The sequence below is a fragment of the Camelus ferus genome, chromosome 24 (genome assembly GCF_009834535.1).
Source record: "Camelus ferus isolate YT-003-E chromosome 24, BCGSAC_Cfer_1.0, whole genome shotgun sequence".
Lineage (NCBI taxonomy): Eukaryota > Metazoa > Chordata > Mammalia > Artiodactyla > Camelidae > Camelus > Camelus ferus.
This window is the reverse complement of record NC_045719.1, coordinates 24,240,184-24,267,245: the sequence shown is the minus strand read 5'-3', so window position 1 is coordinate 24,267,245 and position 27,062 is coordinate 24,240,184. Positions and strand designations below refer to the sequence as shown.

The following is a 27,062-nucleotide window of genomic DNA, read 5'->3' as shown; positions in this document are numbered from 1 at the left end:
TGCAGCACTGGTGGGGAGAAAACGAGGTGAGTCAGGGATGAAAGGCGCTCCAGGCTCTTGGAAGGGGTCTGCTCATCTGACTGAAGACGTAAATAATCTAACAGCAGACAATCCAGAACAGTCAGGCCCGGAGACTCCCCAAAGCTCTGCATACACCCCTGCGACGTGAACGCCAAGCAGTTAGCACAACTCACACCGTCTCAGCCCCAGACTCGTCTCCACCTTTTCATGCAAAGGGCACGGGGTCCCTTAGAGAGCTATGGGATTCTCCACCCTCGGCGTCACCCGACTGGAGGACTCACTATTAATGTCACCCCTCATCTGAATGCTGAGCTCAGCTCAGCTCACAAACCCCCTGGATTCAGGCATGGATGGCGTGTGTCAGACAAGAGGGAGCTCCTGCCAACTCTGCTGAGCGCCTCCCTGGGCGCTGGGTACCAAAGTCCTAGCAAACAGAGCCTCTGAGTCGGGAGCTGCTGAAATCTAAAACGGAACTCAGTGGAAGGCCTCGGGCCTTCCTGTAAGTGCAGCATCTCTGGGCCCGGAAGGGTGCCATGAACACAGGGCAGGGCCTGAGAACACTGGACCAGGTCTGGAACCACAGACCCTCCACGCATCGGGATGGCCGGGAAAACAGAGTCCGGCCTCTGATGGGAAACTGCGCCGCTCAGTCAGCCATCCCCCCAAGCCCCAAACTGCTGCCGAACTCCCTGGTAACTGGGAGGGAGGGCGCCCCACAGGTAGGAGGCTTACCATCAGCACCTCCCCGCCACCCTCCTCTGTCCCCATTTCCCCAACCATGAAACTGCATTCCAAGCAAGGGCCTGAACCATGCCGTGTGGGCCCCGGGGGGCGCTGAGTCCCAGCGGCCACGGGGCCTGGAGCCACTTACTCTGCAGAGGCCCAGTGTGCTGGGTGTGCTGCACCATCAGTGGCCCCAGCTTTTTTGAAGGCGCTGAGGTGACACTTGAGCACAGAGACCTGTGGGGTCTGCAGGGTGCGGGGCCAAGGGCAGGCGCAACCCCGGGCTTCCTTCCCATTTCAACTGCACCCCAGGGAAAGCAGGGTGAGAAGTGATGCGGACAGCGGACACTGGGGTCCCGGCTGGGGTGGAATCTCAGTGACTCAGCCTAAAGCCGTGCCTGGCGGGGAGAGCTGGGCAGAGAAATGGCGCACAAAGCGCTGTCCATAAACCAGGCCATAGACGGGCACCTTGTGACGTGCGTGCCTCAGGGGAGCAGTTGGACTGAGCACTTGGAGCAAGCACCTGCCGGTGTCACCCCCCACCACCGTGAAGGTGCCACGTGGACCTGCATGTGTGTTTCCAGGTCATCACTCAGGTCGCTGTTGGGTCATGCAGGAGGGCTGGAGCTGAAGATCAGACAGCCGTCATTCACATCCTGGCTCGACCCCACCCCGCCCTGGGGCCACCACCCTGCGTCTGCTGAGCGTGGGCCCAGAGGTCACAGCTCGTGAACCAGTGTCCTTCTAGCCCTGAGGAAACACCAGATTAACCTGGCTTTGGAGAGGGACCTGCTAGGGTGGCCAGGAAATTGCAACCAGCGAGCAGCCAGGTCTCTCTCATCTCTTCTGCTGAGTGTGAGCGGGGACGACACTCCGCTCCCTGAGAACCCCAGAACGGAGGGTCAGACCAGCGCCAGGCCTGGGAGGGCGGGCTGCCAGAGGACAGACCACCGGTCTCACAGCTGGATGGGCGATGGGTGGGGTCGGTGGGAGTCTTCGATTTCTAGAAACAGATGTCATAGCACAAAGGCTGGGCGTCTACTTCCCTCTCCCTGAATTGGAATGAAAATGGACTGTCACAATGAGTTAAGAAGAGAAAAAAAAGAAGCCAAGAATGAGCTGGGTGAAAATGCCTCTGATCTGAGTTAGGGCGGTGCCCACAAGTGCAGGGTCACCAGTCTGACTGGGGCCCCAGGGCAGCCCCAGGCCGAAGATGGCAGGCCCGGGATCGCCTGCAGGAGACAGAACAGGACAGTCCCTTGTCTGGGGAGCCACGAGGAATCTCATTCTTGATATTTGCATTAAGAGAAATCTTACAATAAGAGTGAACACAGGATAAAAACATGACGGCTGCCCGGAGTAAGCAGGGGGCTGAGCGTCCAGACCTGGGTCTCCCTGGCCCGCACGGCCAGGCGGGCACAGGCTGCCATCCCCGGGAGCTCGGACCCAGCCAGATGCCTCCACAGACTCTTCCCAACTTCCTACCATGCACACAGATCACTGCCCGCAGCAGAAAACGCCCAGTGAATGTCACATCTACAGCAAAGTGTGAACCAAATCAGGCAACCCTCGCAACAGGCCAGCCCAACCTTCCAAAGCTCTCTGTAGGAGCTCACAGGGCCCCGGGGGGGCTGTCGGGGCCTCGTCCATGCTTTGCGCCCCCAGGGAGGGGGAGTCGGACTGGGGGGTGCGAGGAGGAAAGGGCCTCCAGCACCCACCGCCCCCGCCCTGCATTCTTGGCCAAAGGAGTCCGACTGACTTTCCCGATGGACAAATGAGATGCCCGATTTCCCCGACAGCCTCGGGTGGGGGGGTCCTGTTCTGCCTTGGCTCTGCCTTCCTGGGCACAACATGAATGTTCAAGCCCCCAACTCTCCCGTTATGACAGAGAAAGATTATTTGTATCCTTCAGTGCAGTTACAAGAATGAGAGGACACGTACGATGTCCCCAGGTCCTGGGCCCACAGCCGTAACTACTAAAAGCTCCTCCCGGGGTGGACGAGGCCTGGCATGTCACACCTGCTCTCACCGCCGCCTGGCCCACCCTGCTGCTCCCAGACCACAGCAGGCGCGCCTGCCCCAGGGCCTTTGCCCGAGCCGTGCCCTGCCTCCAGAGCGGTCCTGGCATGCTCCTGAGCCTCCTCGGGATGGGCTCTCCTGACCTTCCTTCCCGCCCACGGGGTGTTGGTCTGTGGCACACCCTGACGTGTGACATCCCACATATGTGTCCAACTGTCACCCCCACAGGAGCGTGGGCTCCGGGAGCGAAGTCCCCTTTTCACTCCCCATGGTGTCCCCATCATTAGGGACCAGCCCTGTGCCCGGGGGCACCGAGTCACTGAGAGGCAGAACGTTCTAGCGTGTTCTCACGTGGCAAAGCCCCAGGAGCCACTATGGAAAGATGGGCAGCTGCCTCGGCGGGCAAAGGAAGCTAAAACCAGCCCACCCTTCCCGAAGGTCAACGCCCCCATGTCCCCTTCTCCCTGCCGCCCCTGGGCCTCCCCACCAGACATCAGAACAAGCTCTCCCCACGGCGGGTGGCACAGCCCCGCCAGCTGCATTTCCAGGGATGCCACCACTCCCCACCCTCCTGGCTGGTACTCAAATGCCCCGAACAAGACTGGAAAGGAGCTGAAGCCCCTCAACGCGAGGTTCCAAGATGTCGAAGGAAATGGATGCTGTGAATGTACGTGCCGTGTGAGCCCAGTGTGCCTGCCAAGCAGGCAGAGGGGCCAAGGGTCTGAGGGGCGTCGGGACACTCTGTGCAGCCCCCGGGGGTGTGATGGGGACCAGACAGGCCCAGGCACATGGCGGGCACCAGTGTGCAGGGGGCACGCCCATCCCACCCACACCCGTGTCCCCCAACTTGAGCGTGGCCCACCCACCTGTAACCACACCTACAGGGCATGAGCTGGCCCACCCAGGCTGGGGTCCTGTCTTCTGAGACCCCCACGTGAGAACTGCAGGGTGAGAGCAACGAGGCCAGAATCACAACCAGGAGCACAACTTATTCGGGGAGCCTGGGGGGGTCTGGGGGGGGTAACTGCAGAGCCGACTGCCAAGCCCTCCGTGTGAAACGGGACAGGAGACCCACTCCTGCCATGCGAAGCCCCCCAGAACTCTGGTCAGTCATTAAGGGCACCCTGGTTTACCTGATGGTGGAGTGCCCCTTATACTGTGGCCCAGCTCAGGAAAATTGATGCAGAAGGTTAACTTTCAAACCCCGTTCTGGGGTCCCTGGCATGGCTGGGGCTGGGGTCCTGCCACCACCACCCGCCCCAGGGGCTTCCCTCAGGGAAAGGAGGCTCGGTGCTGCGAAGCTCTGCTCCAGCTCAGAACTCAGGGGGAGGTGGAAGCCATGGTGTGGGTGTGGGGCCAGGATGTGAATTCTGCAAAGTGGGTTTGTTCACTCCTGCCCCAGGCATCCTTTCGGACATTTGAACTAGTTGTTTGAACACCATGTGTCCAGCTCAGGGGCATGTGGGGTAGTCTGAATTGATCCCCATTCTGCAAATGAGGACCCAGGTCCCCAGTCAGGGAAGTGACACGCCCAAGACCCCAGCTTCTCCACTGCAGACACAGGACGGGAGCCTTTGCCCATCTCAGCTCGGGATGGACCCCTCCCTCCACGTCCCCCCTGCCCACCGCCCCCACCACCAGAGCCCCAGCCCTTCCAGGGGAGGCCTGCGTGTTGTCTGGTAATGGTTTCCCTACAGCCAGAGCCCAGTGCACCATCAAACAGCAGTGACAGCTCTGGCCACTTCTGCTGACGACCCACCAGGGAGGTTCTTGTCTGGAAAAGAACCAGTGGACGGTCCTGCCCCAGGAGGGGCTGCAGGACAGACTCCCACCCCCCACCCCGTGACTGCTGAAAGGGGGCGATCTCACCAGGAGGGAGAGGGACACCCAGAAAATACGGCAAAACTAAGCAAAGACAATGGGGAAGACAGGAAAAACAAAACAACGAAAATGAAAAAAAAAATCCCCATTCTAGCTGAACACAGACTGATAAATGTGCACCTGTGCTCACAGGTGTGTGCCCACAGGTGTGCTCACAGGTGTGCACCCACGGGTGTGCACCCACAGGTGTGCTCACAGGGGTGTGCTCACAGGTGTGATCACGGGTGTGCTCATTGGTGTGTGCTCACAGGTGTGTGCCCACAGGTGTGCTCATAGGTGTGCTCACGGGTGTGAGCCCACAGGTGTGTGAAGGGTTGCATCTCAGCTCCACCTCCTTGCATGCACCAGCCACTCAGCCACTAAAAAGGTGCAGAACTGACCTGGAATACGTTCAGCTGCTCAGGCCCCACTTCCCACAAAAAAATGGATGCAAAACCTGAGGGGTTCATTAAGCTCCCTGTAACCATCCTCTCTTCTACGTATCGAGTCTAAGAAGCTTATGTTGTACTTTTGTGACAGGTTCGCTTAAAAAGCAACTTTTCATTTCAAAAGCGCTCACCACAGCCTCCCTGCAAGTCTTCAATGGAGGAAAACAGAAAAATCCTCTCCAGAAAGGTTTACCTGGCACTGGTCACGGCTGCTAGTTAGCTGGGAAAGGAGGCGGACGCGGAATATTCAGCAGAGTCCTGACTGTGTGCGAGCGGACCAGCCTGGGATCCGGGAAAGGAGGGCCAGGTGGAGGGGGGCAGGGATGCTTCCTGGCCTCTGGTGGGTCAGCGGAGGCAGAAAAGGGGAGCAGGACTGCAGGAAGGGGTGCATCCAGGTGAGGCCGCAGGAATCACGCCCATCATCAGAGGAAGAGGGACTGCGGGGAACACCCACTCCTGCGATGTGGCCAACGTCCTGGAGCCAGGCTCTGCTGAAGGATGTGCTAGGATCGCTCTGCTCCCGGGATGGCCTCACCCAACTCCTGAAGCCCTCTCATGAAGCAGGCACCCACAAGCCCATTTCTCAGAGGAGAAAACAGAGTATTCCCTAGAATAAAGTCTCCTGAATAGATCACCTGGAATTCAAGCCTGCCTCCACCCCCTCCGCCGTCCACGCTTTCCTTTTTGAAGACGCTGGAATTCTAAACCTGACCAACTACTTCAGTGTGAAATTAACAGTTTAATTTTGGAAAGGAATTTGCCTGAATGTTTTCTTTGCAGCTCTCTCTCTCACACACACACTCCTCAGAAACCACTTAAGCACGCTGTGTTTTCCTCCCTAAATCCTGAGATGGTGCACGGCCCAGGGACAGCGGTCTGGGCGGTGAGGCTGCTGGGAGATGGTGGCAGGACTGTCCGCCTGCTGGGAGTCCGGGGCGGGCTGTGTGTTTCTGTCTTGACCATGAACGGCCTGCTCCCGGGTTCCCGCACACCGCGCCCACTGCGCCTGGTGTGGGGGCCTGGTAACGGGAAGGCTCCCGGCCCGCCCTGACTCACCACAGCCGGGCTGTTTCTCTGGACACAGACTGCTGACCACTGTGCTCACTTCTGGTCCTACAACACCGCCTCCCGCTCGCCCCTGAAATAACTCATGGCCCGGGGCCACCCGGCTAAACCCAGGCAGCAGCAAGACATGCCCATATCGGACACCAGCCCCGCGGAGGGTCCTCCCAGGGAAAGAGTGCGAGATGAGGACACAGATGACACCACCACCTGCACCTGCCCCCAGAGCACTGAGTGGAAGCACCCACATTCCAAAGGCTTCTACTGCGGGCTCCAACCGTGGGCAGAGATGGGTGCCGGGAAGGCGGGAGGGGAGGCGGCAGACGGGCATCGGGGACTGTGTGGGCGACAGAAGCATTCTGTATCTTAGTTGTAGCGGGGGTTTCAGGAGAGGACGCTGAACTCCTGGAAGTGCACGGTAAACAGAGTGAACTTTGCTGTTTGTGAACCATGCCTCGACTTTAAAAAGGATGATGACTTCAAGACAGAAATGAAACTCACCGTGCCAATGGCCCACCCTGCCATGTCCCCCTCCCCACCATCCCTCCACCCTCCCCCTCCCTCCCAGGGCCTTCCTGCCTCCTCTTCCTGGACTCTGAGACAGTGCATGCCTCTCTTCCTCGGGGCAGCTTTGTGGTCCCTTTGTGCCCACCTTGTGGAACAGAGCTAGTTTTAACTTTCTCTTCAATGTGATTTATGGGCACATCTTCTGTCCCCTTCTAGACTTTCTGGCAGAGTCCCACCCAGGCGTGAGTCCCGATTAAAACTCCTCACAGCTGTGTGGCCTTGGGTGAGTTACTCAACCTCTCTGTGCTTCACTCCCCTAACTGGCAGAGCAGTTGCCTGGTGACGGGGTGTGTGACGAGGGCTGTCCTGGGGTGGCCGTGGTGATTTGGAGAGGCCAAGGCAAAGGGAATAGCAGGGGTGGGCACTGTGTGACCCCCTTCCTGTGTGTCCCCACACCTGCACTTGTGACCGGTTCCTGCCTGTGCTCCCGCTGGCCCAGAGCCCAGGAACGAAAATGCCTCATGGTGCCCAGGCAATGACTGTTCTTAACTCAGCCTCGTTAGCTGGGACGGATTATGGTGAGGAATTGCTTTTTCATGGAAATGTAAAGAAAAAATGGAATCTTTAAACCCTCTCGGAAAGTTCTCTATGTCACTGATTGTCTCTAGTGACCCAAACTGCCAGGTGTCAACTGTCCTGCACATCTGCACAGGGTGGCCCTCTGGCCCCAGACAGCCCCCTCCAGCTCTCACCAGCTGGGACACCGTTTGAGCCCCATAGTCTGCCGTCTCTGCTTCTTCAGGGACCGATGACCCTGAGCGAACCCCGGGCCTTTGCACTGCCTGCAGCTTCAACACTCACTGGCCCCTGCTGGACCCGGGGGATCGTGGGGCCATGCCCCGGCCCACAGGGCTCAGGGGGAGGGTGTCAGCCACGCCTTCGCCCCCTCAGTGCACCTGGGAACCCTCAGCCTAGGGGTCAGAGACCGTTTCTCCCAGGCTTGCTGCTTTCAGTGACCAGCTGCAGGACCAGCGACAAACTGCCCACCTTTCAGTTCTGAGAACAGGCCCAGTGGCACTGGTCCAGCCCTGCAAGGTGCCCAGAAGCAGGCAGGCATCTCAGTGCCCGCAGTCTCATGCACCGAGGGGTCCCGGCCTCTGAGGCGTGGATGGGGTATCACCGACCGGGCAGCTGGAAGGGGTGTGGGCCCAGAGAGGAGGCTGTTCCAGGGGGTGAGTGGCCCTGCACGCCCTCTGACCAGGTGTGGAACTGCAGGTGGCTTTGGAAGTGTCCCGAGATGCCTCCTCCCTCGGGGGCCGAGGGGCTTGCCTCGCAACCACGGGAAACGCCTGGGCTTGGCCGGTGTCCCTCTTAGGGGAGACCCGTCATCTCACCAAGTCACTCACACTGAGATCTCTCTCTCATTTCTTCCACTTGGACATTTGCAAGTGTGGTGTTTGTAACCTCTTGGGAAACGAGGTTTGCTTTTATTTTTCTTGCAGCAGGAATCTGCCTCTGTGCTAATTACAGACTCCCCTGCACGTGGACTGAATCAGTTTCTATTCCCAAGAAAATCGAGACCTCTGAAGTGATGGCCATGCCAGGGCCTTTGAGCCTACGATCTTTAGTCCTGTTACAGCAGCAGAGACTGGGAGAGATGCAAAGTGCCTGCTCCTCGAAATTAGAGGCCAAACATGGTGCTGGATGGCCAGGAACCTCCAGACACCTCGACTCCCTTCCTCTGCTAGGGCCAAGTTCCAGAAACCACTCACTGCTCCTGACTGGCCAGCTCACACCCTGAGACCCCTGGCCTGCCAGGGGGTGGATGGAAAGTGCTCCCTCCCTTGTAAAAGTTTCCTAAAAACAAAGCAGGCTGGAAGTGCCTTGAGAAACCCAGACTAGAAAAACTAGGGCGAGAGTGGGGTTTTCCAGCCAGAAAGGGGGGTCGGCGCCACCAGCATCACAGATTCCTGGCACCCTGGCTGAGGACACGGGCTGGAGGGCCGCTGGGGTTCACGGCAGGGCTGGGGAAGGTGTGTCCCCATGCCAGTGACCACGCCCGGACAGCCCACACAAACGGAACGCTGGCAGGGCCGCTCCCATGGGCGCCTGTCCTGCCCACCCAACGCCCAAGCTCGGGTCTCCTGTCAACAGCACTCCTAACTGAGCAAACACACCGAGCCATGGCCGGCCGGGGACATGGGGGTGCCCGGGGCTGACTCAGCAGCCAGCTGGCCAGCCAGCCACGGAGCAGCCACAGGCTTCTGGCCATCACTGACCTCCAAGGGCAGAAGCAGTCCCGATGCCCCTGACCTGCAAACTGTCTTCCCCGAGGCCGCCTGACCTCCCCGCTGCCAGGTGAAAACTGCCCTCAGCTCACTGCATGTCATCAGATGCCCTCTGCCGTCCCGGGGCGCCGTCCTGCCCCTCTGGTCTCAAGGACACAGCCTAGCAGAAGTGTGTGGGCGCATGCACACACACACACACACGCATACACATGCACACAGGCTCCCTGCTTACCTTCCTTCCAACCAGCCTGGCAGCCCATTCAGCCCACAACAGCTCACCCCTCTCTTCCACGAAGGAAAGCCTTCCAGCCCAGAACACAGCATCCCCGGGGCGGGGGCGTGTCCCCCTCCCTCCCAGGGACCTTGCCTCCCTCTCTAGTCTGGGCAGAAGGAGGAAGATCCACTAAGTGACGGACTTTGGTTCCACCAAAAAAAGCCAGGGCAACATAAACAGGAGGGTGGGGCTCCCTGCAATCAGGTGGAGTGCAATCTGAACCCTGGAGGCAGAGGAGGAGGCGAGGCAAGGGCTTCCCTCCAGCGTGTCCCTCCCCGAGTGGAGAGGCTGACCGGAGGAGCCAGAGCCAGCCCATCGCTTGACCCGATGCAGTTCTAGCCTCACTTGGTTCTTCAGCACATGAGCCAGGGCATGCCCTGCCCCGGCACCTGCTGGGGCTGTGGTCTGTGCAGCTGAGGGGGCTCCGGCCAGCGGCTGACCAGGTGCTCCAAGTCTTTAAATGCACAGAACACACTGAGCAAACAGCAGAGCCCCCTCTGATGCCAGAACACGCCGGAACTTCACAGACGTTGGCACCTGTCAGGGACATGGGGCACAGCCAGCATGTCAGCACGGCCCGCCCCCCGCCCCTGGAACGGCCATCCCGGCATGCGGCACATTTGCACAGTGGAGAAAGTGTCTTTTGCTGTGGGACACACTGCAATTCTTGGGCAGGGTCCACTCCGCCTGGTGTTGGGTGGAGGAGACTGAGCAGCCCGCCTCCCCTCCAGGGAACTGGCCCACTTCACAAATAACAGTGCCACTGCGAGTAAAGGAGGGTTGGACTGACCACATCCATTTTCCTCCAAAGAGCTCACGTAGGAAAAAACGAGATGGGGGAGGGGCTAGCTCAGCGGTGGAGCGTGTGCTTAGCGTGCACGAGGTCCTGGGTTCAATCCCCAGCACCTCCGTTAAAAAAAGACCCCTAATTACTTCTGCCTCCCAAAAAACAAAAAGAAAAAGAAACGAGATTAGAAACGGAACTCTGAACGATCAGGTTTGAGGACTGGGGTGCCAGAGCGGGTGGGGTCCCCCACCTCCTGCAAGACGGAGTCCTCAAAGCTGACCCTTCCATCCCAAGGCTGACAGCCGTGCGGAAAACACCAGCTAAGGCACCCATGATGAGGAAGGGACGAAATCGCGGCAGGCTGGTCTCTTCTCTCCACTTCCAGCTGTGTCAGAGGGAGCCTGTCCGCCTTGCAGCTCATCTCCCACTGCCTGGGGCTCGGGGCGCGCTTTCCTCCTGTGGCGGGGGCGTCACACACGTGCTGGGATGGCCTCCAGGAGTCTGTGGCAGGGGCGCCAGCGGGCCTCAGGTCTCGGCGGTGCCGCTGCAGACGGCCTCCGGGCACTCGCGCTGGGAACGCTGCCCTGTCCCCGGGTCCCAGTGGCGGGGCCTGACCATGCAGCCCCAGCGGGCGGGCGGTGACAGCTGAGCTCCCCTGCAACGGTGGGGTCTGTGTGGCCAACGGGGGGCTCTGGGCGCCGTGCTCCGAAGGGCCTCCGGCCTCCCAATGCTGCACGGGGGGATTCTGTGCCCAGGCCTCCGCAGCTAACCCAGAGCAGACCTGGAGGTTCTCCCGCACGACCCTGCAGACGGGAGGCCTGCGGCAAGTGGCGAGCGATCCCCAGGGCGGGGCCCGAAAGCACAGAGAAGGCACCTAGAAAGCGCAACCTCATGAGGACGACGGGACAAGAGGTGGAAAGTTCACAACGTGGGAGGGAAGACCAGCAGTGGCGGGGGACAGCGTGGGGTCAACCCGTGCGCAGAGCATCCCGCGGCAGCAGTCACAACAGCCAGATGCGCGAACAACCCCCGCGCCCAGGCGCTGCTGTGCATGCGGACTCACGGTGGGCCTGACTCTGACCTCACAGGCCAGCCTGGGCAGCACCACCCCCACATCCGCAGCAGTGCGCTCACGGCCGAGAAGGTGCTGGTAACTTCACTGTGCAAGAGTTTTTTCCTTGCTGGATCAATCAGTCTTTTGTGGGACTGGATAACTTAACAATGGGCTAATTTACAGAGGTGGGGAGGGAGGCACAAGGTGGCGGCAGGGGACGTCTGCACACACCTGGTGGGGGGGCCTCACCTTTGCAGGCATTGTCCAGGTCCTCCTTTCCAAACACGAGGCCGTAGCCCTGGATGGTGCCCATGTGGAACTGCAGGTGGAAGACGACGTCGCCGGTGGCCAAGCGGTATCTCTTGTGGTAGCACTTCACCTGGAAACAAGGGCACGCTGTGGACACTGGACCACGGATGACAATGGACCATGGACGAGACTTGACCATGGATAACACCAGACCATGGACGACACCGGGACCACGGACAACAGCCAGATCACAGACAGCACTAGGACCACGAATGACACTGGACCACAGACACTGGACCATGGGTGACACTAGACCACAGGTGACACTCAAGGGGCGCACAGGCGGAGCACTGCAGGAGGGCCCAGGGAGCGCCCCGCCCCCGAGTCGGGCTGCTGGCATCACTGCCCCAGGTGTGGGTCCCTCTGAAGGACGCCGAGCTGTCCCAGCAGGGCAGGAAGCCAGCAGCCCTGCGAACTTGGGTGCACTGCACCTCTAACTCTGAGAGACATCCACAGAATGAAATTCTGTGGCCTCTTTTTCCTAGTTTGACCTGAACTCTCCGTGCTTCACCTAAAGCCTCCCTGTCCTCGGGGAAGAAGATGCTGGTCAGGACCTCCTGTAACGTGCTCGATGCTTCTCTGCAGGTTGTAATTCACACAGAGATGGAGACGCGGGGTGGAGGGGAGGGGAGAGAGGCCTGGCTCTTAAATTCCAGTGCCAGGCTGTCCAGGCGTCCTGAGTGGTCATTTGAGACCAGCCTCCAGAAGCACCAGGGATGTGATTTGACCTTGGGCTGTTTGTGGCGGCCCAGGGTCCCGGGGTGCAGCTCAGGCCTCCGGGGTGACCGCACTGACGCACAGGGTGGAGGCACCCCTCTAGGCACCTGGTACCACCAGGGGAGGACAGGCAGGGGAGGGGCCCTGAGCATCACTTCCCACCCCAACCTGGGCAGCGCTGGCCACAGGGAGGGCTGGAAGGCCACAGAGGGGCGGCGTGCTGCAGAGAGGGGACCCCTCTTCCCTCCCACAGCAGGGCGGGGGCTCCTCTCCAGGGCCCCCAGGGGTCTGTGGCCAGAATCAGCCTGGATTCTGCTCTCAGATGCACAGAATGGAGGGGGCACTCCCTTCACCCCACGTGCCCAGCAGAAGGGGCACCTGGAGGCTTCAGGGCCCTGCCCAGCCATCTGGAACCAGCCAACAAGAATTCTGCAGAAACTTGAAAACTTCAACTTGCTTGCCAACAGCAGATGGCTTGCCGGTCACAAGTCCTCCGGCCCCTTAGCAGGGTCGGATCAGAGGCTGACTTCTCAGCTTCCTTCCAGAATGTGCTGCCTGCCCCTCACTGCACTGGGGCCCACGTCCTGCACTGACTGCTCGGCCGAGGCCCCCACCCCAGTGCCGCAGGGGAGACCCCACAGGACAGTGGTCCCCCACGAGCCTGTGTCCATGGGCTGATGTGACCCACCTGCCCTCTCCCCGTGGTGCCTTGGAAGTTAGGGCACGAGAGGGGATGAGCTGGACAAAAGGAAAGAGGGGTTCAGAGATGCCCCAGTCTGGGTGCTCAAGTCTTTATAAACACTGAGGTGTGGCCCAGTTGCCCAAAACACGGCCTCCAGGCACTGATCTCCCCTAAGCAGGCGGCCCTAGGCCAGGCCAGCCCGCAGATGGCACCCCGGACCGCCAGCAGCGGGCCAGTGCCCATGGGCAGGTGGAGACTGGGGAACCCGGGGCCGGGCACCTCCCTGGGCCCAGCGAGACTTCGGTGTCTGAAGACACCTAGTTTTTCCAGGGACAAGAAGGGCTCAGGGGGAGGGAGGGGGAGCCTCCCAAGAACAGCCCCCTCCTGAGACCTGAGCCCCCCCGAAGCCCTCCCACTGTTTCATGGTGGATGGACCTCCCTCCCCGCTGCTTAGGGTGGACCCCCCACCTGTCCTGCTCCTGGGCACCTCAGGAATGACCCCGGCTGTCTCCCGAAGGCACAGAAGACCATGGGCATCTCCCTCATTCGGGGTCTGGGCGGCTCTGACAGGAGAAGGGATGGACCCATCCTACAGGAGCCCTGCCTGGGGGCCTCCGCAGAGCCGGACTGATCACCATCCACGACGGCCAACCTCCGTGGCGTTGGTGACAAGAGACCAGAATCACCTGTCTACATGCCATGGGAGAACTGCTGAAGATATCAAGTGTTGGTGACGTTGCATAAAGATTCGAGCCACCGAGGTCTGCAATTTACCCCTCATCCATCTACATTAGCAGTTTTATTTACCTAGGTCTCCCCAGCGAGTCTCTAGGACACAGCAATCCTTGGCCTTCAGATTTTAGACTATCTGCATTTGAAAGGACACTCACAAGAGCCAGTGCTCAACTTTGCACAAGGGGAAAACAGTGAAACAGTGGGAAAACAGAGGGAAAAACTGAAACAGTGAGTGGGGCACCAAAGGCCATCGGCTGTCACAGGCCATCCTCCAAAGCCCACAGTGGAGACACATGGTGTGGGCGGGGTGGGCCTGAGGCTCGGGGAACACCCTTACTTCCTCTGACGACACGACTTTCTCTGTATTAAAATGACGGCCTTGTGAATTTGTGACAAGGATCAAATCAGCACCATGTAGGAACACAGTATGTGAATCCAAACATTCGCTGTATCTGCTGGGTTTTATGCATTTGTTACCAACGGCCCTGAGAGAAACATTCTCCAACAATCTGGAGCCTAAAGACTGACACATTTTAATTTTTTTAATTTAAAAAATTAAAAAAAAATTTAAATGACTGATATACTACCAGACCTGCTTAATCCTGAGGTGGCACTGGTGTGTTTTTATTTCACACTTTCCACCTACAGGAGGAAAAGCACCTTGGACCAAGGGGTATTTTCCCTGCGTGCAAAATTGAGACCCAGCTCTTGGAATTGTTTCAAATGCAAATATTCTAAAATCTGAAGGCCAAGGGTTGATGCGTTCTAGAAATTCCAAACCAGAGGACGGGTTCCCCGGAGCACCTGCCTCAGGGTCAGAGGTCGGCCCTCTGGGGTCCCAGCCTGGTCAGTGGAGGCCCCTCTTCAGTTCCATCCTCCCTCAGTCATCAAAGCTGCCATGTGCCCCCTCCAGGAAGAGGGTCACCTGTTTCCACCCACTTTGCTGGTGGCCCCGGTGGCCATCTAGACGGCCCCAAGGAACGTGTGTCCTCAAAGACACAGCCACAGCCACACACCCTAAGGTTTCACAAGCCTGTCAGCTGCCCTGGTGAATCAGAGTGACTGCGTTAGCCAGGGCCAGTGTGCTTTCACTCAGATGGAGGCCACAGTGATGTCAGAGGGTGGCAGGGCCCCGCGGCCCAGCGGGGGAGAAAGACGCCTGACAGCGCATACTCGCAGGGCGATACACAGACAGACACATGACCGCCTCCGACAACAGCCCCCGCAAGAGCTAGTCCGGGGACCCCGGGCGCGTCCTCCGCCCGGACGTCACCCAAGTGCCCTGAGTAGGAAGCAGGAGCTACACAGGCTGGTTGCTGGGGCCGGGTTGGGGCTGCCACCAAGGCGGCAGGATTCAGTGGCCATGGGGCACCAGCAGAGACAGCAAGACAAGGCACGTGGCTGAGAAAGTGTTTACCAGCCCTCAGGGCCTGGACCTCGGCCAGGCTCCCGGCGGCCGCGCCCACGCGGATTCCTCAGCGAGGTTACATACTGACATGCCGGCAGACCCCAATGGCAGCGAGTCTGCTGAGCGCCCTGAGGGGGTGGCCTCGAAAATCTGGCCCTCGGGGGAGCACAGTGCAAAGACGGGGAGGTGGGGTGGGGGTGTGCAGAGGGAGGGAGGGACAGCCCTCCTGCCAGCCCCCCAGGGGAAGGGAGGAAGGACAGAGCCCTCCACCTTCCCACACAGGGTTCCCAACCCACCAGAGCGGACGCGGCCTTACCTCTCGGAACTCGACCCCCGAGACCCGTGTTAACCGGTCTCGACACAGAATCCCAGGGGTGGGAAGTGGGCGGCCCTGTAAGCAGACGAGATGAGCCCACAGACCCCGTGAGGATGCGGGGAGGAGACGGCACCTGTGACAAGGATGCATTCACCAAACTCCAGGAGGGAAAAATCCGAGGACGATGTCATCTCAGAACGGTGGCCGGGGCCTGCCAGCCGGCCCGGGGAGCCCCTCCTGCCATCCAGAGCCCAGCACACACCAGACAGACATCCTGGCTGAGCCCTCAGCCCCTGCGGTGGGAACTCAGACACTCATTCCCTGCAGCTAGGAGTCCGTCCAAGTCCCGGCCTCTGCCAGGTTCTCGCTGAGAGATGAAAACGCCTGTGTATTTGAACCTTTACACAGAAAAGGCCCTGAAGCGTCCCCTCCCCCGACGCAGCTTCCTCCACTCGAGGGCCGTCTGCTGGGTCCACAGAGGAGGACGCCAGGCGCTAACTGGCCAGAATGCAGGACCAGGCAAACCAAAGTTCACCTGAGCTGGGAGAGGCTGGGAGGAGACGTGCAGGAGGGCAGCTCAGGCTGCCCCCAGGACACTCTGCCACCGCGAGGGACATTCCGGGCACCTGCCCTTCCCGTGCGGTTTCTCGGGCTGTCTTCAGGTGGAGCCAACAGCCCTGGGGTTTCGAGCAAGGAGCCAATGGACTGTGCTCTGAGTGTGGCTGCGCTGACACCCGGGGCCCGTCCCCGAGTGCCTCTTCCTCCCCAGGCTGGGATCACCACTCCCGCCGTGACCGTCCCGGCGCGACCCTCCCGTGTGTCTCTGTGCACAGGTGAGCACGCACGAGGATCCGCCGGCTCGTCCCACTCTACAGCTGGAATCTAAACTCGTGGGAGTGGGGGCTGCGTGTGACTCACCCTCTCGTCCTCTAAGAATGAACGAGCAGTCAGGTCACAGCCCGGGGCGGGGGGAGGGGGGAACAATGAGCCCAATTTCACTGCTGATCTCACTAGGGCAGGTTTACTTGATGGACACAAGTATTAGGATCTGAATTCTGTCCCCCCCAAATTCATACACTGAAGTCCTAAAGGTGATTAACATAAAATGAGGTCGTATTGAGGTGGGGCAACCCCATGGGACTGGTGTCCTTGTAAGCAGAGATGACACAGACACGCAGAGGGAGACCCCGTGAGGACTCAGGGAGGAGACAGTGTCTGCAGGAGACACCAGCCCTGCCGACACCTTGCTCTTGGGCTCCGGCCTCCAGGACGGGGAGAGGATGATCACGGGTTGTCTGAGCCCCCAGGCAGCGGGACTTTGTCCTGGGAGCGCTGGGGAACACCAACATGGGAGGTCACAGCTACCTGGAGGCCTCCTCGATCAGTAAACCAAACCTCCTTTCTACAAACAGCACAAGGGGAACCCACCCTGTGTGATGGAAAAGTACGCCTTTCCAGCTGTAACTCACATCCTCCTCCTCCCATCTGATAATGCTGCAAAAATAAGTGCAGAGTGTGCAAAAGTGAACAGTAAACACAGGAAGTACAAAGCAAGTCATAATGCACTCCCAAAATTCTCTGCATTGGGAGAGCACAGAGGTGTGGGAGGGTCTGGCCTACGGAGGGGCTGTTTGCTGGGAAGGGTCTGGGAGACCCTATCTGCCTGCCAGCAGCTCTCCCAGGAACAGAAAACCACGGAGATGTCTTTATGTTGGAAACATTCCCCCAGGAGGCTCCCGAGCCCTCGAGCTGCCGGGGTGCCTGCACCTCGACTTGTGCTGTGATGCAGACGGGCCTGGACATGTGTCCCTAAAGCAGTACCACGGCTGGTCCCCTGGGGAAAACAGCGGCTCATGGTGCTTGTGGGCTGTGGGCCTGCCCGGGGACTCCAGCCGGGGGTGGGCTCTGGACTGTCAGGTGTGGACGGGGCCCCGGGCGGAGCACCCCGTCAGCTCACCACAGGGCTGGGCAGCGGTAAGACCGGTGGGTTGGGGCCTCCTGGGGTTGGGGGTCTCCCGAGGTGGAGGCCCCCAGGCCAAGCCACAGCAGGCCCACGGTCACATCAAGTGGCCTTCACCCCGCCAGCTACGCTGACCCATCGCATCCTCACGAACCCCCATGTGGTTCCCATGCAGCAGGGGGGCTCGGGTCTGGACAGTGACCCATCCGAGGCCACCCAGTCCCTTTAAGCCGCAGACCTGGCGGAAGCCCAGGCATGGGCCGAGGCCTGTCCCGGCCAAATCCGCTGTGGCTGGAGCGTGCCTTCAGTCGGAGACCAAGGGCTTTCTCCCCTGACCACCGCGCCTCCAACTCAGTCCTGCGGCGGGGACCCTCGGGTGTAGCTCAGTGCATCGTCAGGACACGGGAAAGAGCTTCGGTAACACCACGCTTCCCAGAAGCAAGCTGCAAAAGCCCTGAACCACCCAGCTTCAGTCTCGCAGGACAGCTAACCCCCACAGTGGCACCCTCAGGGTCGGCACTGCGCCTTTCACACCCCACCCAGCGCCTTGCGCCCGGCCCGAGGGCACGTCCTCCTGGAGCCCCTGGCCCGCCAGCCTTGTCTGGCAGGACCATCTCTGCGGGGCTCTCCGGATCCCCTCCTGGAGATGACCACTCCCCAGGCTCCTCCAGGACAAAGATGTCCCCCCACCCCCCCAGTGCCAAGGCACCACGCAGACACTCAGAAAGCTACCAACATTCAGAAAGGGCTGCTGGACAAATGAATTAATGGGAAGGAAGGAAGGGGAGAGGGAGGGACAGAGGCAGGGCCAGTGAGGCCCCCAACAGGCCCTTGGCTGACAACGGGCCCTTGGCCCAGGCAGGGGGAGGACCTGCAGCCTCCAGCCCACAGTCAGGAGCTCCTTCTGGGAGAGGACCCCACGACCTGGTGTGGGAGTCACCTGCCACTTCCCGGGCTTTTGGCCACCTCCCTCGGGCCATCACAAAGGGACTTGGGCCCTTTGTGGGTCCACAGACCCACCATAGACCCCAGCGAGCCCCCAGCCTGGAGATGCTGGCAGCAGGCTCTCCCCCAGGCCATGGGCTGGAGGCGAGGCCTGGAGCCAGCGGCTGGGTGCCCATCACAACAGCAGCCTCGCCGTTCTCTCTCGGCCTCTCTGGGTCTTCTGGCCTCCTTCTGGCTGGAGGACTAGAGCCGGGGCCCAGAGCCAGGGGGCAGACTACTAATGATGAATGAACACTTTCCATCTGCATCTACACCTGGGAGGCCTGGGTCACGTAAAGACGGGCATTACAGTCGAGAAGTGGGAACCCGGAAAGAGCAGTGGCTGGGTTAGGACTTGAACTTCAAGGGTGCAAATTGCAAGTAGCCTTGTTTACTCCCTTTGTTAAAAAGGCTGTACTCACTCTGTAAAGAAGGTCATTTGCCTCATTTTATTTAGAGTCCACATATAAGTGTATCATAGGGTATCTGTCTTTCTCTGTCTGACCAACTTCACTTAGTATAGAACCTCTAGGTCCATCCATCTTGCTGCAAAAGGTATTATTTCTTTTTCATGGCTGAATAGTATTCCACTGCAAAAGCAGGAACAGACTCACAGACACAAAACAAACTTATGGTCACCAAAGGGGGAAGGGGGTTGAGATACACTAGGAGCTTGGAATTTGCAAGTACAAATTACTGGATATAAAACAGATTAACAACAAGGTCCTACTGTACAGCACAGGGAACTATATTTAATTTCTTGTAATAAATTATAATGAAAAAGAATCTGAAAAGGAACAAGTATGTGTAACTGAATCGCTATGCTGTACACCAGAAACTAACACTGAATCAACTATATTCAATTTAAAAAAAAGCAAACAAAAACCTGCACAGCTTTACTCAAAAAATCAACCAACTGCCTAAAGAGAAAGGCTTGCTTCTCACCCTTCCTGTGGGTTTTCTCTGGGTGGGGGGATGGCAGGGGCCTTTGGGGTGTGATGTGGGAGAGCGGGGCAGGGGACCACTCACCATGACGTCCCCCTTCAGGAGCTGGGCCGGCTCCACGGAGATGCAGACCCTGCCTTGGTTTTCTGGGCCAACGTTGCTTCAGAACAAACAAAAAGGTTCGTTGTCACAGGGTTCGTGATTTAGTGGGAAGAATGCATTCTGAGAACAGCAGCCCCATGATGGACATCACACAAGGTACCCTGCTCCGCCCAGGAACCCAAATCCTTAGACTCTCCCCTGCAGAAATGGGTCCAAAAGGTGCGAAAAAGCCATGGGGCCGGCAAGGTCCTGGGGGCAACACCAGAGACCCCAGGCAGCGTGGAACCCAGGGGTGTTCACGGCCCCGCTTCTGTAATAAGCTAAGAGTGTGACCACCCGTGTGTCACCAACGCCCGGGTCCAACAGGAGTCCAGACATGTGGTAACAGCTCCTTCCGAGCAATGAGAAGCCTTTTTTTCACCTTTGTTCATTTTCCATCAATGTGCATAAAATGCTCATCCAAACAGAAACAAACCCAATCAAAAAGATCTAGAAACTCATACACATTCTGGAAATGTGTGCCTGCCCTTTGTCTAAACGCAAAAAGGAGAGAGAGGCAAATTGTGGTCGGCCCCCAAATGAGAGCCGTATCCGATTCCTTCCATGCAGCATGGGGCCCCTCAGCCCCACTCCGGTCCCAGCGTCCTGGCCCCTGGATGGAGCCAACCACTGTGACAGTAGCAAGACGCCTGCCAGAGGTATGGCGGGGGTCCCCCACCTCGGCTTCCCGGGCGGCTTCCTGGGGGTCCATCTGGGCTCTGCCACAGCCCCCGCCCCCGCCCTGCAGTGGGACCTCTACCCCGCCCCACCCTGGCAAGGCCCCTCCCCAGCTCTGCAGTGGGACCCCCGCCCCCACCCCACCCCCACCCTCCACTCCTGGCCAGGCCCCTCCCTCGCTCTTCAGTGCCCCCACGCAGGCAACCCACTCACTAGATCCCTGACGTGTACACCGGCTGCATGGCCTGGTAGAGCTTCAGAAAGGGCCGGCAGGCTGAAAGACACACAGAGTGCTCTGTAAAGATGCGAAGCCAACAGGCGAACCGCAGTCTGACGGACGGATGCGTGGACAGAGGGGAGCCAGGGCCTTCCCTCGGGGCCTGGGGCAGCAGTGCTGGAGTCACCCACAGCGAGGGACACCGCGCTCCCGGGGCAGGTCCCGCTCCCCTCACTGGCCACCCGTGCCCCTGATAGGCAGGTCGGCCCTGCCGCACCCTGGCAGCTTTGTGTGGTCAGGGGCCAGGGGGACTGAGGACCAGCCCCCGGCGTGGACGTCTCAGGAGGGAACGGGAGGCAGGGCCGGCACCGGGAAGCAGGTGTGGAGACACTCACCTCCACCCATGTCGAAGTTCGGGGTCCCATGCAGGATGACAAAATGCAGGAACAGGGGTGACGCATTCATCTTCACCGTTCCTGACAGGAGCCCACTGAGAAACTGAACGTACCTGCGGAGGGCAGTGGCTTAGAGCGCCCACGAGGTCCCTCCCACCCCCACACCCTGGGGGGGCCCCCCGGGGAGGAGGGAGGAGCCCTAGGAGAGACCTCAATGTGACTGCTCACAGCCGGGAGGGGTCCCAGCACCCCAGGCTCTGGTCCCTGCCCTGGAGCGCAAACCAGGCCCAACACCCATTGAGAACCTCCGGGCCCCCATGCTGACGTGGCCCACGACCTGGACACAGAACCCTGGGCACCTCCTGCTCTGCACCCCAAGCACCGGGCACCACCTCTGTCCAAGGAACCCCAAGCCAGGCAAGGCCAGGGCATGGCACGGTCATGGTCCCCAGGCCGGGAGACGGGACAGCAGGAGCCCTGCGGTCCCATGCACGTGTTCTCTGAACCAGCTCACACCTCTGAAGTCACCCAACCCATCTCTCATCCTGCTATCCCTGGGAAACCCAAGGCACGGGGGTCTGCACTCCATGACACATCTGATGGTGAGGGCCCCCACACGAGCTCCTGCACTGCCCTCCTGCCCTCTCCCTTCTCCTCCTCTGTGCCCGCCCTCCCCACGGCCTGTCTCACCCTGCTCTCTGAAGACCCTGCCGGCCGACAGCCCTGTGGGTGCACCTGGCAGTCCAGAGAGACCCTACCCGAGGAGTGCTTCCCCCTTGCTCCTCCCGGGACACAAGGTGCTGGCTGTGACCCCAGGTGGGCGCAGACCTGCCGGGATCTCACACACAGCCTGGCCTCAGCCTCTCCCTCCCCCTGCAGCGCCTCACTCCGGAGCAAACCAAAAGCCCACGGTACGCAGCACCTCCGTGCACCTCGGAACCCCAACGCCGACACGGAACCCCCCAGGTGCAGGGAGGAGGCGCCCGCTGACTCATGGGCTCCTCCATGCCCCCCCCACCCTGTCCACTCCCCCTGGAGCCAGGGACCCCCGCCCCATGACTGGACCCCTGCCAGGCTCAGTGTACTTATGCTAAGAAACTCGTCTGCTTATTTCACTCAGCATACTGTCCACCCACGTTGTCACAGGTGGCACATTTTCATCCGTTTGTTACGGCTGAGTCCTCTTTCAAGTGTGTACACCACGTCTTCCTCGTCCACCTATCCCCGGAGCGACACCTGGGTGCTCCAACATCTCGGCTGCTGTGGACAATGCTGCAGTGAACACGGGGTGGAGGCATCTCTTCCAGGTCCTGCTTTCATTCCTTCAGGTGTACAGCCGGGATTGGGGTTGCCGGGTCACACGGCAGTTCTGTTTTTAATATTTTGAGGATCCTGCAACACCGTCGCCCACAGTGGCTACACCAGTTTAGATCCCCACCCACAGTGCACGAGGGTCCCTTCCCGCCACGTCCCCGCCGATGCTCGTTTTCTCATCCTTTTGATGATGGCCATCTGAATGGTGGGAGGTAGCGTCTCTTCACAGTGTGTCAGTCATATATATGGAATCTTAAAGAGCCAAACTTTTAAAAAAAGAAAGGGAAATGGTGGTCCCCAGGGTCTGGGGGCTTGGGGACAAGAGGGGTTTGAGGGTACAGACCTGCACGGAGGAGGAGTGAGTCCCGGAGGTCTCCTCACAGGACGGGAATGCATCACATCAATGCTTGTATGCCTTAAACTTACACAACGCCACATGCCGGGCACACTCACATTTTTTAAAAGTATCTGATTGACCCCAGCAATTCAGAGGCAGTCCGTTATCTCAAGCTGCTGAATTTGCAAGTAAAGCAAACAGAACAAGAAGGAAATTTCTAGTAAACTGTAAAAACAGAAGTTTAAAACCTCCACTTATAGTAGAGGGAGGGTAGAACTCAGGGATACAGCACATGCCTAGCACTCACGAGTCCTGGGTTTGATCCCCAGTGCCGCCTCTAAAGATAAAGCAATAAACCGAATTACCACCCACAAACAAATAAGACCAAAAATCCCCCTACCTATAATCTATCCTTTTAGAAAAAACGTTAGAACATTGGCTTCAGCTTGGGTGTCCTTCACAGTGTTTCCACTTTCCGGGTGGCAGGTGCCCCTCTTCCATTTCGGAGACCTCACCGCAGGATGGCAAGGCTGGATGGAAGCCCTGGGTGGTGGGTGGCCCCGTGGCCGGGCTGTGGCTGCAGGGATGGATCACCAGGTGACTCCACTCGGCTTCTTGTCCCACCTTCTAGCCAGACAGCAGGTGTCTTTATCCTCCCGTTCAGACGTGAGGATGCAGGTGTCCATCCTCTCATGCAGACTGAGGGACATGGGTGTCTCCATCCTCAGGACCCATCTGCCTGCTTATCACCCAGTGCACACCCTGCAGTTTGCAGGCCCTGCAGCTCCCTGGTCTTGAGCACAAGAGAATGGACCACGGACGTGGTCATCGCCGGTTCCAGAGAGCGGTCGTCCTCCCTGCAGTGCCAGGCAGCCCTGGTCACAACCCTTGACCCCTCGGCCTCCTCATGGCCAAGCCAGTGTGTCTCCTCTGTGGGCACCTGGCTGCTCGCTCCGCCCGCACTGGTCACTCCGGACAAGGTGGCCCTTCACTCGGGGACCCATGAGCACACAGACCTGGTGTCAGGAAGGAGGGGTGGTGGTCAGTTTGTTTCACATTTTTGTGCACATACGGAGGGTCCTCCACTTCCACTGACACAGCCCGGCCACCACTGCCACCCAGCAGCCAGAGGGAGCGTGGACGTTGCTTCTTTCGGGTGAGGAGGGTCAAGGGTCAGGGTGACGGCAGAAGAAGACCATTTCCCTGCAAGCTCCCAGAGCCCAGGCCGCGCTCCCAGGGGTCAGAGACGGAACTGAGGTGGGCATCCCCCTGCCTGGGCCCCAGGCGCACTGCCCAGCGGGGCCAGTTCCTCATGGCATTGCACCAAAAACCCTCCTCTTGAAGCAGCTCATGTGTAAATTCTCACCTGCCCATTTCAGACGTCTGCTGTGCATGCAGACTTCTCACCTTTCTAGGTGAATCAAAGACATAAAGTGTTAGGATGAAATGCAGCTGAGTTCTTCCTCCCCGCGCTTCCTTTGTCGGGAAGAAACACAAAGTCATTTTGTAAGTCAGTGTTTCCTATTCATGAAGCGCCACTTCCCGGCGATCCTGCTGCCTGACCTTGTGGAGCTGAAGTCGTTGCAGGCAACTTGTTCACAGGATTCGATGCAGCCGTAACTCCCAAGCCCCAGGCCTGGATTTTGTGACACTGTGGTTTTACCACCCAGTTGTTAGACACCTGACTGGGATCGGAACGGCCTTTTAGGAAAACCTCCGGAGAGAAGACCTGCACATGTGCCCTCTGCACCTTCCCTGCTTCCCATCCAAGGTCCTCTCGGACACTCATGGCATCGTGTCAAAAACGGGAGAAATGGGGAGGGTGTCGCTCAGGGGTGGAGCGTGTGCTTAGCAGGCACGAGGTCCTGGGTTCCATCCCCAGCCCCTCCTCTAAAAATAATTCAGTAAAACTACCTACCTCCCCTCCATCCAAAATGACAGAAATATTCCAAACCACATAATCCTACAGCCTGGGGAACTTTTGGCTACTAGACACCCAGGAATCCTGGGGTCCGCACACCCGGACTTTTGGCTTCCCCCTCGCCTCGCAGAGGGGACATGGGAACGACCCCACCGGGGTCTCCCCAGGGTCCCTTCTTCTCCGCACCCCTGCGAGGGGTTTGCTGCCCCAAAGGAGCCGGTCACCTGTCATCCCCCACCGCTCTCGGAGGGGGGACCCCAGAAGCGTGTGCCGTCTCGCTCCTTCTGGGAACAGGGAAGTGGAAGAAAGGGTGAGCTTGCCACCACTTCACTCATTGCTCCCACCGGGCTGTGCTGACGAAGGCCAGAGAAGAAGTTTCTTTTCTTAATTCCCCATCAAACTGAAGGGGCCTCCATGTTCATGGGCCACGCTGATGCAGCAGGGCCGTCGGCCTCCGCCGGAGGCCGCCCCGGGGCTTCCACCCGCTGCCCTCAGTCTGCTCAGGTGACAGGTGCGGGGAGAGGGCACCCCCGCCCAGAAACCCCGCTGGGAACCAGCGACTTCCAAGGGGCCTCTGTTGCCGCAGGCCGCCTGCTCGGTGGCTTTTAGGAGGAAGGCACAAAGTGACAGAGAATCTGCCATCCGTCAGACGGGCCTCCGGCCTCCCAGGCCCATAAACTAATCACGTGAAGGCCGGAGGAGCCTTGCTGCCAGGCTCCGAGCTTCCAGAACCACAAGCCTCAGCTCATGAATCCACTCTCACCACCAGACTGGCTTTGAGATGCTTTCCTGAGCTCAGTCCTGAAATGGCCTGCAAGGCTTGCCCTCGGGGCCATCTGGGGCCACAGCCACGGCTCCCACCCTGGCCTGTGCCCGCGGACATGGTCACCGCGCCTCCTGGAGGTCTCAGATGCTCCTGCATTGCTTCGCTCAGTTGTGACCAGCTGGATTATGGTGTGACCAGCATCTTCCCCGGCAGGCGCTGGGCGGGGTGACCTGCGGGGCTGGAGATGAGCCTCGGAGTGCAAACATAATCCACGCCGCCCTGACCACTCGTCAACGCTCTGGCCTCCATCCTCACTAGATGCACCATGACTGGGGCATGTCAGAGGGAGAAGTTCCCCTCCTCCATCAGTGCTGTTAATAAGCTGCAGGGAAGGGTGACCAGCACCCGTCCCCAGTGAGCACTGCGCTCTGGGCTGCACTACCCCTGCTCACCCTCCCGCCGGGGCACGTACAAATGTCACCATTTTAGAAAAAGCTCAGCCCAGAAATGACACTCGCTGGCTCAAAATAGAACACGGGGCCGTTTAACTGAAAGGCTAATAAAATCCTGGTTTCCCTCGGTGACTCACGTGTCCTGCGGTCCCACACCCACAACGCATGCCCCAGCCACGAGAATCTCCCAGGATGGAGCAGCAGGAGCCTCTGCAGTCCCTGAAGCCCCTTCCCCAGTGTAAACATCGTGACTCGGCCCTGGACCAACACACCCACGGCCCTGCCTCCCCCCAGGTGCTGCTGGAACTTTCTGTGCCCCGCACCTGTGGGCCCAGCCCTCGGCCCTGGGGAAACAGACATGAACGCAGGAAAACCGTCTCAGTAACTGTTCACTTTACAGTGAAAACACGGTGACCGTGTCCTTAGCCCCCCGGCCCCACATGCAGAGAAAGGGTGTCTGCCGGGCACGGGCTGCCGGCACCCGGCGCTGCTCCACGGGCCTGAGGGTGGCGTGGCTCACCTGGGTGCGGCCTGCTCCCTGGCCCCCCACAGCTTCTGCCTCTGAGGCTGATGCCGGGCGCAGGGGCCACCATCCCCAAACCTGCATGTGTCCACACTCGTCCTGGAGAGCGTGTGGCCGCATCCCGCCGCCCGCAGCCACCCTGGCAGAGGCTGCGTGGCCCCCCACTCAGCTCAGATGCAGCTCCCTGCCCCTGGTCCTGGAGGCAGGACACCAGCCAAGTGCACGGAGGGACCGATGACTGAGCGCAGGGAGGGGCCCTGGGTCCACGCCAGAGCCGGCCAGGGTGGGTCATGATCCACCCCGGATTCACCCCGGGCACCTACCACCACCCCTCCTGCCTCGGCCGCTCCCAGGACTCACCCCCTCCGCCCCGATGTCCTCAGGTGTGAGGCCTCGTCGGTCTTTGCGCTCTGACTCTGGGACAACACGCACCGTTTCTGGGAAGGCTGCATCAAAGTCGAGACTTTGTCATCATAGAACTTCTTCATGGCAAATCTGTCGAGGGCCTGGTCGGCACTGGGGAGGCAGAGGGAGAGAGCCCCACGGCCACCACGGGGGCCCCCAGGCTGCTCTGAGGGACCCGCACCCTCAGGAGCCCCACTGCCCGGCACACCCACTCAGCACCTCCTCTCAGGCCTCTTCCCCCACCAGAAGATGAGGGGCCGAGGGGGCCAGGCCTGCAGGGTCTGAGTCCCTTCTGCTGGGCATCACTGGGCCCCACGCATGCTGGCAGGGGGTCGCCCACCCCTGCTTCCCACAGGCGGGCTCAGGCCCGGCGTCCACTCTCCTGCCACATGGGCACCACATGGGGGCAGCATCAGTGGGCTCTGCGGAGGCCAGCAGGCACACCCAGGCCTCTGGACCAGGAGGGGCCCCGCACGCCCTGCGGTTGGTGCCGCCCACCAGCCCCACGAGGCAAGTCTAGGACCCGCAGGGGACACTCTGAGTTCCAGTCTAGGAACACCTTGAGACGGGGAGAAGGCTTCAGCTGGTGGGGTGGAGAGCTGACAGAGGCCATGTCTCCGAAGTGACCGCCACAATGGCCACTCGGTTCTCCAACAGCCCACGGGACCTTATACTCCAGCCATACGGGGCCCACAGGTTCACCCCAGACGGGCACTCATGCAGCTTCCTGATCTGACCTCAGCACAAGCCAAGGGGCAGGACGCACAAAGTCCTCAGATCACCTGAGCCCAAAGCTTCCTTGAAACCCTGATC

The 27,062-nt window shown here is 59.7% G+C and overlaps 1 protein-coding gene across 1 annotated transcript in view; it reads right to left on the bottom strand.

The window, feature by feature from the left end:
• Positions 1 to 5,838: 5,838 nt before the first annotated feature.
• Positions 5,839 to 27,062, bottom strand: part of LOC116659626 (tensin-3-like) — a 32,026-nt gene continuing 10,802 nt past the window's right edge. Inside the window, exons 6-11 of the mRNA XM_032467414.1 lie at positions 26,277 to 26,360; positions 20,532 to 20,644; positions 20,133 to 20,193; positions 19,185 to 19,260; positions 11,294 to 11,423; positions 5,839 to 6,539 (exon numbers count right to left, since the gene is read on the bottom strand). Coding sequence (XP_032323305.1) covers positions 5,911 to 6,539; positions 11,294 to 11,423; positions 19,185 to 19,260; positions 20,133 to 20,193; positions 20,532 to 20,644; positions 26,277 to 26,360 — 1,093 coding nt within the window. The 3' untranslated portion in view covers positions 5,839 to 5,910. The remainder of the gene's footprint in view (positions 6,540 to 11,293; positions 11,424 to 19,184; positions 19,261 to 20,132; positions 20,194 to 20,531; positions 20,645 to 26,276; positions 26,361 to 27,062) is intronic.